General features: G+C 40.3%; 1 protein-coding gene across 5 annotated transcripts in view; it reads left to right on the top strand.

Moving 5' to 3' along the window:
• Positions 1-12,590, top strand: part of HHAT (hedgehog acyltransferase) — a 198,279-nt gene that overhangs the window by 102,891 nt on the left and 82,798 nt on the right. For all 5 annotated transcript variants that reach the window (XM_068939741.1, XM_068939740.1, XM_068939742.1 and 2 more), the window contains one exon: positions 5,518-5,719. In XM_068939741.1, the coding sequence (XP_068795842.1) occupies positions 5,518-5,719 (202 nt within the window). The remainder of the gene's footprint in view (positions 1-5,517; positions 5,720-12,590) is intronic.

The raw sequence follows: 12,590 nt of genomic DNA on the forward strand, positions 1-12,590 counted from the left end.
TTCTGGCAGTCATGATTTCCCGGTTGACAGCCTGAGCTTCCCTATAAATCTTATCTATTCTTTCAGCAGGGAATGTCTAGTTCTTAGAAGCACCTTGGGTCTTCCTGCTTGTTGGATATCACTTAACATGGTAGTGCCACGAGGCTTCCAGAGAAGTGCCTCAGTCAGCCCCAGGGCTGCCCCATCCACCTGCAGGTCGAGGGTACACAACTGACACCCGTCCCCCACTGCAGTCTCAGCCAGGGGTCTGGGCAACAGGCTCAGAAAGCGGTCCAGTAAGAAAAGCCCTGCAGGGCTGATAAATGTGACCTTTAAAGGTTTGACGGAGATTGACTTTTGATTCCCTAAATTGATGTTTTACTTCTAAATAATCACCTAGCCTCAATTTTTTAGTACTAAACAACTTCCACAGGTATAAGCTTTATGTCTGTAGTTTTCATGGTTCTTAAGGGGAGGCCACTGTTACTTGTCCCTCTAAAATAACCTGAAGGGACATGACCAATGATCCTCAGATCCGCTTGCTTTAGTATCCTCTTCTCTTTGCAAAATACTTTGTTAGTGCTTTTCTTCATTTATCCCTCTTTGGCTCGTTGACCACCAGGAACCTGTGTGGGTTTTGTTTTTTTCTGGAATTTAGATAAAGTTGCTGCACATTGGCACCGCATTTTTCAGATGAGTCTGTCTTCCTTGCACATCTATGGTAAATGTATAATTTGCTTATGAGCTGTTAAGAAATTCTGCTAGGAGGGTGTTCCTTTGAGTTGTGTTGGTCTGCCATGGAGATCCATGATTAGTTTTATGTGCTGATAGCCCCCAAACTGTTGTCTTTTAGCTTCTCCAGGGATTTTCTATGATTAGAGATGGAAATAGTCTTAACCACTGCATGGGAGCTTAAGATGAGATATTTACATAATTCCATTCTGTATGTGGTGCAGCAAATTAGCATACTTTACAGTAATCTCTCTGTATGTGTGCGAGTGCAAGAATGCGTACTTGTGTATAACAGTGTATGCCATGGGATGACATGAAGCTGGAGGATACTCAGTCAGCCTCCTGCATGTGAGCTACTGATGCCTTCTAAATAGTCATCACCATTAACCTTTTGGTTTTTAATCACAGTATAGAAGGACCAGAGGATAGATTTTGGTTAGAAGGTAGTATTGATTAAAAAGTTGAGAAGCATGTGTATGTATCAAGACATCAAAATGTTGTAGCCATTGCCCCTTAATTAACATAAGGACCCTAGAGAAATAAGGGGGGAAAATGCAGAAAACAGAGCAACTACTGTATTTCTCTCTCTCTCTCTCTCTCTCTCTCTCTCTCTCTCTCTCTCTCTCTCTCTAATAGATTAAATAGCTTCAATTTCATTCTCTCAGATTTTATTGATTAGTGAACTGGAAGACAGAGCTATTTACCTAAGGTACTGTAAGAACCTCTTTCTTACTCTTTCTCTTCCCAATTCCATTACCTTGTGCTCCAGTCTCAGCCGTTTCCAGTTACTGGAGATTCTGGATGCTACAAGTGGTGCAAAGACTGTGCACCCTCCCATAAGAAGGGATAGACATCCTGGAAAAGGAGATACCACATACCAGTGGCATCCCTGTGTATCAAGCCATCCTCAATTGAATTTGACCTTTGGGCAAGTTTCTTGTATCTGAAAAAGTTATGAAGTGCTAACATAGGGAAATGATGTATCAGTCACAGAATGGAAACATAGGGCAAACGGACCTGATTCTAGCTTGCTCATGTGTCCAGAATTCGTACCTGAGCCATCAGGAGAACTGGGAATAGCGGCAGCTTTGTGTCTTCTTTTTCTGGTTTCTGTTTCTTTCATTCAACTATTAGTATGCATAATGTCTTATTCCTGAGCCAAAGGGGCACAGCATTTCATTTTACTCCAGGAAGCACCTTAGGTTGAAACTATGGTAGAAGAAAGTGTCTTGTAAACGATTTATTCTTCTCTGCTTGTTTAGAACATAATTGTGAGTTAAAATGCATGCGTTACCTACTGATAATAATAATGTTTGTTCTGTCTTATGGCTTAATAATACTACTCACTGATTTATTCCCCTTCACACTTGTCTTTAGCATAAATATAGCTTTCTGAAATGAAATGAATACTTTTTTTTTCCCGAAACGTGGAAATTATTGAGAAATTAGATGCTAAATTACCATATAAGCAAAACACATTTTATAATGAAAAGTGCTCTTGTTGTGGTTCTTTTCAAGATGATTTTGGTTATATCAGAGTGCACAAAGTGGCTGGCATGGAGCCAGGATCTTGCCCCGACTGCATTTTGTCTGAATTGCCTACTTGCTTGCCAACAGGCCTGTCTATGTGAGAATGTAAAAACAAGCATAGATTGTGGATATGATGTACGTATATAAGGTGGCTTTTTTTTTTCTTTTCGCCTGATGTGGTCAAACCAAGGCTGATTCTGTAATGTAACTATAGATTTTGAACAAATTTCTTCTGTGTAGATAACATGTGGACAGGCGGAGCATCTCTTCGGACTGCTTGAAAGAAATGAACAGTCACCAGACTCTTATACCCTGTTTAAAATTGTTAGGGGATGCTCTGACAAGCAAAGGCATGAGCCATCTAAAGGCAGTTAGTGGCGTGCTGACCAGAACACAAGAGATGTCAGGCAGCCTTTTTCCTGTTTCCTTCTCGTAGCTAGAAGGAGCGAGGGAGACTTTGCCTTCTGCTTTGCATTTTTCCACCTGGCTAGGAGGCAGACTCTCCGCAGTACTGTATAGAAAGGTCAAAACATTAATAAATATTTTGTGACAGGATTTGGCTTCTATGCCTCTTCAGGCAAGTCTTTACAAGGATGGTGCAAGCAAACTTTCAATGGCATGATTACCGTGGGCCTCACTAGGAGCTAAAATTTCACTGACCTTAAACATTTACCAAATATGAATAAGTGCTGCCCAGTTAACTAACTGCTGCTGTTAAACACTAAAAATCAGAAAATAGCCTATTTTTTCTCTGCACAGTAAGCTGAAAGCCGTTCAGACCAAGCTAAACTGAGCTGCAGTAGCAAAGGAGTGACGTGGCGTTCCTGAGCCTGTTGCTGCCGGTCCCAGCGACAAGAGAAGCTGCTTGTGCTGACACACTTGGCTGGTGTCTATGCAACAGCTTCCCTCTTTCAGTGGGAGGAGAGGGACATTTTGTATGGAAAACCAGAGCTACTTCTGCAGTGACAGCTACGTTGCGAGCAGTGGATTTAACCTTATGAGCTGAGTAAAGAGATTTCCTCAGGGCCTTCAATAAGGTTTCTGTCACAGAGCTATGCCCTCTCATGGAGGGTGTCTGGGTTACTTTTAGATGCCGTGTTTCGGCAATGGTACGGCAAGGGATGAGTTTTGCTGAGAACGGCAGTGTCAGTAAGGTCCAACCGCAGGGGCTCCCCGGAGCAAGTCTCTGTGCAGCCGGGTTGTGGCCCGGCCACGGCGGAGCAGAGCCGCAGGGGCAGGCGGCCGCTGCGCTGAGCGATCTCGCGGCCAGGCTGCCAACACCGGCTGTCAGCCCATCTACAGCTAGGCCGCAAGGCTAGCTGTGCAATTGCAGCCTGCCTCCCGGAGAAATAAAAAATCAGTCCTTAACAACAGCCATATTAGCAGTCCTTCCTATATTCCTTTTCACGTAGTGTTTTCTGTGTTTAAGGAAGAGGGAAGGAGTTGTGGAAGCATGTCCCGAGAGGTGCTGAGCTGCTTTTGTCCTCCGTTTCCCTTCCCGTCCTTTGAGTAGCAGGACTTTGTCAGGACAGCGTGTGTGTGGCTGGGCTCTGCTCACCCTCCCTGTCCGAGCGTAAGAAAGGCCCTGGGGGGGATCTGTCTGCTTACAGATCGCTCTGATACACCTCTCGCTGCTGGACCTGATGACCACTGCCCACATGGACTAATGACAGAAAACAGCTGTGGCTACTGTAATTCCAAGCGTATATTATTGTAAAACTGTTAGATATAGTTTTTATATATATATATGTGTGTGTGCGTGTGTGAGAAGAGAAAAGACTAGGCCTGAGAAAAAAATAGGAAGGGGAAAGAGAAGAAAATTACAACATGTATAGACAACTATTGACATTAATTTGTATTTTCGTGTACTCTATAAAAATACATTTAAACTGAAAATCACTATAAATGTAACCTGATTTTTCCCTGTAGTGAGTGGAAGAAAAAACTATATTGATGCTATGTCTAGAGAGAATTTGGAGCATTTCAAGTTTCTTTTGAATCACTTTTCCGTTTACCCTTTAATTGCTCTCATCGCTTAATTTACCCCTAATGCTGTGGTTTGTTACTTCTTAAGATGAGGAATAAAAGGCTATATCAGTTTTCCTTTTAAATTTTTGAGGTAATATTTATCTCTGAACCTTGAAGCTGATTACCAGGATTTTTTTCTCTTTGGCGTGGTGGGGGGGGGGGGGGAAACCCTGTAATTATCTTACCGAGTAGGAGTCGAGTCGTAGATCGGCATAGTGTGTGATGCTGCAGAAACGAAGGAGCGACAGCTAAGGAGCATCGCAGCGTGCCGCGTGTCCTGCGGCGGTACTCGAGAGCAGAGCGGTAGCTGCACTGCACGACGCGGGCCTGCAGGGACTCCGCAGCACCATGCAACTCTTTCACGTAAAGCCTGGACAGCGGCCGTGCCTCCTCGTGATGCTGCCGGCTGTGGACGCAGCTCTCTGGGCAGGAGGGAAGTGAAGCGACCCAGTCCTTCGACCGGAAAACAGTGCCAGCTTTCACAGTCCCGATGCTTCTGGGGCTTTTGTTGAACGAATGCTGCTTTCTGGATGCTTGTAATCAATTAAAGACTGGAGTTCTGGCTCCTGGATTCAATTTAAATACAGAAAATAATTGCACGCAGCGTGCTTCACTGCAGGTTTATTTTTAATTTTTGGAACATGGTCATTAAACAGACATGATCCTGCGAGCACAGTACAAGAACTGCATCGGAAATATTTTTAGTTAGTAAATTTTTAGTGTAAATTCTAAAAAGAAAGAAACTGTAAGCTTTTAAAAATAAAACCTCTAGGCATGTGTCTACATTTCTGACAAATGGAAAATATGTTTGGGGGTTATGCCTGTGTAATGTGCCTTTATATAATGTTTTAAATTTTATCGTTAAGAGTCTTTTAATCAAAATTCATACGAGGTAGATTACTTATATTTTTTGTGTGTATGAGCTGACTTACAGCTACTGCCATTTAAAAAAAAAAAAAAAAAAAAGAGTGTGTTGAGAATATAGTTTATCCTCTACATTTGCCTAATGCAGAGTTCCCTTGACCACAAAACAGTCTTTTTGCCGAGTGGTATATGCAAATATTTTGTGAAACGGTCTGCAGCCGTGGTTGCAGAAACTAGGGTAAGTTCTATAAATAGAGAATGTCAGGTAATTACTCAAATCTGTTTTTTATGCTACTCCATAACCAGTTTATTTTGCAGTGGATGCTTTTCTGAGATTTTTATGAAAGCCCTAATAACACTGTGTGTCTGTCATTTCACCTGCAGGTACATTTACGTCCCAATGGGAGGATCTCAGGCTAGCATGCTTGGAAGGCTCTTCTCTACAGCACTCACTTTTGCGTTTGTGAGCTATTGGCATGGAGGCCAGAGCTACCTTTGGTACTGGGGGACTTTTAATTGGCTCGGAGTAATTGTGGAAAATGGCGTCATGGGGCTACTCTCTGTTCCACTTATTCAACGCTTAACTGTAAGTCGAATCTCTTTTCACTTTGTGTTTTCCTGGCTTTGTGCTCACTGGAAGTTACTGGTTTGGTGTTAGCCTAGGCTAAAGCTCCTGTTTAGCAGGTAGAGCAGTTAGCGTTTCCTTTGCCACCCTTTCCTTGCCACGGAGGTAAGCCGTGCAATTACAGCTTGGCCGCGTGTCAGTTAGGCAACCACGGAAACGTGCGTGGGCTTAAAGGCTTCCTGTGCAATTCCAGGGTAGGTAACAGCTTGTCAGTATATGGTTAAATGGAAGTCAGTTTTAATACCTGTATTATGAATTCACTCAGGATGACCTTAAAATATTAATTTTCACCAAAATTAGGAGTTTATTTATCTAACCAAGTGTCTGTTGGACAAATGAATGTGTAGCAGCTGTTTGCACCTGGGAACAAGCTTACACTGGGAATCTTAAGCCAGTAAAGAGTGAAATAAAGAAAATATTGTCTTTGAAGACCTCTGATATTTTCACTTTGCTTGTAGTTTAGACCTTCATGCTGTCATTTCAGAAGGAGAAAATTGCCCTAGACATGCAGTCATAGGCAAAAGCCACTATTTAAATTTTGATGGTGATTTTAGTCTGCAGGTTTGCTCAGTATTAAATCCCAAATCTTCTAGTAACTATTTGTAAGAATAAATAATTCCTGTAACTTATTTCCTTAGAAGTGACAAATGCCCGGAATTCTTACTCCTCTATAATACTGTGATAGTGGTGACTCATCTTCCAACCTGATGAAGTCCTCATGCTGAAGTAATTATCATACTTGTTCTCCACCCATCTACTCCCATCTCCAATGTTTCAACTTTCACTCTTGTGGCACTTTCACTGTGTGTGGCTACTGATACAGCCAAGTAATTTACTAGCCGGTACTAGGCAATACTACCTTATGTCATCCATCTGTCCATCACTGTGAAATTGGTGAAAGTCTGGAAGCTGCCTTTTTTCTTCCTGAAGAATAAGCTCATCAGATCCATTAATTTGTCCGCTAGGAAACAGAATTTCACCATCTCACCAGCTGCGTACGTTTGTCACTGGACTGGAGAACAGCATAGTTTCTTAGGCATCCAGCTTTATGGTACAGTTGCTTTCTGTACTTGATGTCACTGTTTGAGAAATTTGTAAAGCTCTAGGGAATTAAGTGCTTAAATGCCATTGAAGAAAGAAGGATGTGGCATTGTGAAGGTGGGGTTCAGTGTGTTGGGTTAATGACTAACGCGTAGTTCTAATTACAGTTAGCCAGTGCTGGCAACAGTGTTCATTTTTGTATAAATTAAACCCCTAAATATGATCAAGTGCTCTTCCCCTTCTCTTTGCCTGCAGTTTCATCCGGTGGTGTTAATGGCCTAGCCAATTTCTTCCGTAACTCCCTTGTTTCCCACTTTTGTTTGGAAACATGGCTATAGATCTTCCTTAGGAGGGACTTCCTCCTCTTTCCCCGAAATGTTTCTGAAGACAACATTTTTAATGTGAATAGTTTTGGCATCTGAATAATTACTCACGATTATGAATGAACTGGTTCGTCTGACTTAGTAAACTGGGCAGATCCTGCTGCATGTGATCGTGGTTGAGTCATGCTTTGCCTTGTGTCTTGAAGGTTTCTCTACAGCAAAGCTAGCTAGAAGCTTTGCCACCTACCCCTTGCTGCTCCCCCCTCAACTCTTGTTTTCTTCCTGGAAGCTGGCACTGGTGAGCAGAGGGGTAGCTGAACCCTTCCTTATCAAGGGGTGGAGTGGTGTGATGTTCTCTAAGAAATACAACCCTAATGATGATGTCCTGTATAAATTTCTTTGTTCACTTATCATCTGGCTCTTGTTACTTTTGGAAGCATTCGCGTATGCCTGACTCTGAGGTTCACTGCAGGGCTAGTCACAGCAGCTTTGAGAACCTCATTTCTGGCTGAAGATTTTGCACGTAGATTTCATCTGCTGACAAGCTGAAGTCTTTTACAGGCTTGTGCTTCCCTCACTCACGATGTTGGCTCTTGAAGGCTGTTTTTGAAAAGGAAGGTTTATTTTTGTCCTCAGAATAGCAGATGAATTTCTGAGTAAATACAAAGAACAGATTTGTGCTTTTTTTACCCAGTCTATTTACCAAAGCTACTCCTGTATTGTTGTTACAGTTGAGTTGCAGAGTTTAGTTGAGCTGGAGATGTTTATTTGGTAAAATAGATTTAAAAAAATAAGGTTAAAGAACAAGTTGAATTTAAATTCTACTCTGTTTTTAAAAATGATCACTAAACAAAACTTCATTTTTTTCCATGTATTCTCTCACTTCTCTTGCAAAAGAGAGATTGAGAAATCTAAATAAAGCACACTTGGTTTTTGTCTCTCACTAATCTTTGTGCTGACTAAGAACATGTATAAAAAGAATTGGCTTGTTTATACAGATTTTATGGTAGTTTAAAGCTCAGCACCTCAAACACAACACAGTATGGGCAAATAACGCTTTTGCAGTTTTAAACTCAGTCTGACAGTTTTTGAGTGTCATCTCAGGCAAATTGAACTGGAGTGAACAAGGAAGCATGGGCATTATTCATGAGAAGTAAAATCAGCATATAAACAAAAATCTCCTCAGTAAATTCTCTGACCTGCAAGGTTTGATCTGTAGCTTTTCATTTTTACTGGTTTCAAACAGTGCCTAGCTTCCTGATTTCAGCTCTGAAAAAGCTGATGCTCCTTCTTGTGTAGTTTGCAGCTTCCATTGCTTAGAACTTTTGTGATTCGCTGAGTTTTGCTGGGAGAAGCTACCTCTATATCTTTTTTTCTCCCAGACTGCTACTTACAGATATCAGTAAATTAGAGCTAAATTCTGTAATACTTTAATTCTTTTCATCAAAGCACTATATGTAAAACGACAGTAATTACTGTGTAGCAGTAATAAGCTAACGTGCATCTGGGAAGTTTGTTTTAAACTGGAGAAGTTTCACTGAATTTTATCCATTCTTCTTTGTTTTTATTTTTTCTTGAGATATTTAGAACCGTACCAAGCAAAGTAGTGTTTTGTTTCACTGAGGCTGTATTAGTATCTTATACATGAACAGACACCCCAAGTAGTAACTCATTTGGAATCAGTGATAAAATTGGTAATGACTTTTAATAAATAATATGTCAACATTTTGAAAGAAAATGCTAATGTCTAAGATTCTTCTAGTGATTTCAATTGTTTCCCCTCCTCCTTTTCCTTAAGGAAAACAAAATATAGATCTACACGAGACAGTAGATATTGTAAGTAGATTTTAAAAAGGTTTTAAACCTCAGAATTGCTGACATCTTGAAATTAATGGATTTTTTTAAAAGGAAGTATTTGGAAATAATCCAAAAGAAGATATAGCAAAGAGAATAAAGTTGGCAGATTGTTAAATTTAATGTTTTAATCTCAATTGAAACAGTACAATTTATCTTAGTTCTTTCCCAGTAAAGTAAAAACTTGTCATTCAGTCTAGTAAGAATTTTTTGTTTTTTAAATTAAGTGGAACATAGAGATCGCTCTTCCAAAAATCATGCTGTAGTGAATTTCTGGTTTAATATCTTATTTCTAACTTTATTTAGTAAGAAACTAAATATACCATAATTCAATTTAAGAAATCAACTGATTTTAAGCATGGCATATTTTAAAATAACTTGTACTATTCCTTCAAATTTTTGCCTTCTGAAAGTGTAAAAAACTTCTCTGACTTCTAAATTTTATTTATGGCTGGGACAAGGTGCGGTAATTAAGTTTGTTTCAGTGCACTGCAAACAGCATATTTTCCTCTTTCGAAAAGGTGAAATATTTCATATAATGATGTGTGTACTTTTGCTTGATGTGTTAGATCTTGGGGATTTTTTTCCCCTTAGAAATATGAGCTTCATATATTTGTCCCTATAGTTAAATATCTTGTACTGAGTACAAGAGACATAGTCGATGATTATTGGTATTCTGAGCTTTGGACACAGGAGAATTTTAGAAGTTGAAAGTGGTAAAGTAGTTTTTTTTTTTTTTAAATCTATTTGATTTTGTTTCCTCTGTTTCTTTTACTTGGAGCATAAAGAATTCTATAGTTGTTCATAATAAATTATGCCATGATCCAGCTGACAGTGGACTAGAGATGGAAAGATGCTCATTGGTGAGCTCTACCTCAAGGCTGTGGTTCTACAGTCAGATAAACTTATTTTAATGGTTCACTGCTATTGAAATGGGAAAAGTTTTATTTCCTCCTTTCCTACATCTTCACCTGCACTCCTTCTTGTTGGAATCTTTGCTGAGCTGACTTAGGTCTTTAACCCAGGAGAAAACTTTTCTTTCTTTGGTTATTTTATTGCTAGGTGGTGAAATGATTTGCCTCATGGAGGGGAATCTGAAAGACACCTGAAGCAGTACAAAGTGAGAGGTGAAAGCTTAGGAGTGGGAGTGGGCTAGGAGAAGCTGAGCTGCTCGGAACCTCACCCTTAGAAACATACCTAAGTAAGTTGAGCCCTCCTGTTCAAAGTCAGTGGGACAAAGAAAACAATTGGGTTCTGCTCCAGTACTTACTCAACCCTATATTAGGGCTGTAATTTAGCCTTGTCAAAGTAAGGACTACTTTGAATTTCACAACCAAGTCTTATTTACATTGAGCAAATTAACAGCTATTTCATTAAATGACAAATTTCTTTTTGCAAGTGTAACTTCCTGTGAGCCCTCATCAGCTAGGCTTACTGTAAAGTTTCTTTCTGCAGCTGTCTGAGGTAAGATCTGGCCAAACATTTTAGAATCAAGGGAACATACTTCGTTCAAGGGAAGTATGTTGAGCACCTTGCAAGATTAGATCTTCTGTAAGATCTCTGTAATAAATAAAGACCGTGCTCAGCTATTCTACAGCACATAGTAGGCTTTGATCTTTGTTTTACTTCATTTGCTGGAAAGAATATTTACATCACTGATTTACAAATGTCAGGAGCCTGACTGATCTTTTCTCTTTTACTAATAGTTTCGTATAATTCAGGCATGTTGTTTTTGCAACACACTCGTTCAACTAGGTGATAGGCATTTCCAATGATACTTTCTTCTTTAACCTCCTTATATGCTTGGTGTATAATTCTGTTTGGTTTGTCTCTTCACTCTTTGAGAATCTGTAAGAGTATAAGGTAAGGTAGCTGAACGACGTACTTTAATCAGACTCTTAGTCTTTAGTGCAGAATTGTCTTTTGAGGTATAAGTATCACCCACAATGAGAAAACCCAGACCAGTGTGTCCCCAGGGCTTGGCATCACGCTCTAAAGAGCAAATCCTGCCTTCGTGGAGGAACGCGCTCCCAGGGTCGAATGCTCTCTAGCTGGGATGAAGACATCTCCCCGCAACACACACCTTGATGTCAGCCTTATCATTGTCCTAACCAGAACTCTCTACTATCCAGAGTAGATGTACTCTGACTCAAAATCAATGGGAAATTCTTTCCCTCCATGTGAATTTAGCCAGACCAGACTTGTGATGGCTGGTGTTACATAGTATCTAGAAGCCGCGAGCTCCGTTATGAAGGTGAAGGTGCTGTTTCATACTAAGCTGCTGAACAGCCTTCAGAGGTGAATCTGGGTGAAGTATGTTCCAGTCTGATGTAGCAGCATTACAGATGGCTAACGGTAGCATTGTGTGTTAAGGTTGCCTGATGTGTACTAATTTTTTTCAGTTGCTTATAACTTTGCCAAACTATTAATTCTGAGTCACATAACTTGCCATGTTTCTGCTTTTGCTTGATCTTTTTTTTTTCCCCTTTCTCCTCCACCCTCTCATTTTAAAGGTTTGTTTGTTTTCATGGAAGTGGATCATAAAACATTGGCAAATTCCTGCTGAAAACGTGCAGATACGTACACACACACACACACACACACACACACACACACACACACACACACACACTCTGACTCCTGTGCCTTTTACTTACAGAACTTCTTGTCCCAGGCTCTGTAACAAAAACTGAAAATCTGGTAGGTGTTGTCTTGTGTCAGGGGCACATATGCATTGATATAGGCTTTAATACAGCAAATGACAAAAATGGCTGACATAAAATTTCAGCGATAACATTCTTTCTATCATTTCCTGTCTTTTGAGCACTAGCATTTATTTTTTTTGTCAAATCTGTGTGAAATATTAATTATTTTTGATAGCAGCAGTGGAGAAGCTGTTATAATTTTCCACCTTTAACTAGATGCTGCTCTGCTTCAGAGAGCAATGTCAACTGGGACCCCCTCACAGTAGCTACTCTGTTGTCATAACAAATAAATCTTCCTCCCACCTAGCAGCATTATGTATTTCCTGTTTTGTTTTGGACACATCAGGCAGCTTGCTGCTGCTCAGGCCGTAATGCAATTTGAAGAGCAGGTAAACCATGCCATGGAATGAAAAGAAGGCAGAGTGATGCTGCTTGTGCAGTTCTCTGTTGCTGTTGCGTTAATACAGCCTCCTTCTGTTGTTCACCTTAAAAATTAGTCCAGACAATAGATCTCAGCATTTATGGAAATACAAGTTAAGATTACTGAAGTGTTAAGGAATTGTCACATTCTCCTGTTGTTCGACTGTGCCTTTCAGAGCCTTGTGCAATAACGCACAGCATAACGCTGAAGTGCAGAACCTTGCCATGTGGAAAATTACTTCTGTATTTGCTGAGAACATTTATCAGGTGTCTCCATGGAGATTATTACTATATATTATTTATTTATTAATAGTTTACAGTGGCAGTGTGGGAAAGCCCTAAGGGCAGGACCCCATGTGGAAAACGCTGCAGTAGTGGTTAGTGAGGTTAATTCCTGTCCTATTTGGTTAGAATTTAAAAGGTGAAAACATTAAAATGCAGATGAGGGAACTGAGGGGACCAGAGTGAGGAGACTGGAAACCAGAGGAA

Source organism: Struthio camelus, chromosome 3 (genome assembly GCF_040807025.1).
Source record: "Struthio camelus isolate bStrCam1 chromosome 3, bStrCam1.hap1, whole genome shotgun sequence".
Lineage (NCBI taxonomy): Eukaryota > Metazoa > Chordata > Aves > Struthioniformes > Struthionidae > Struthio > Struthio camelus.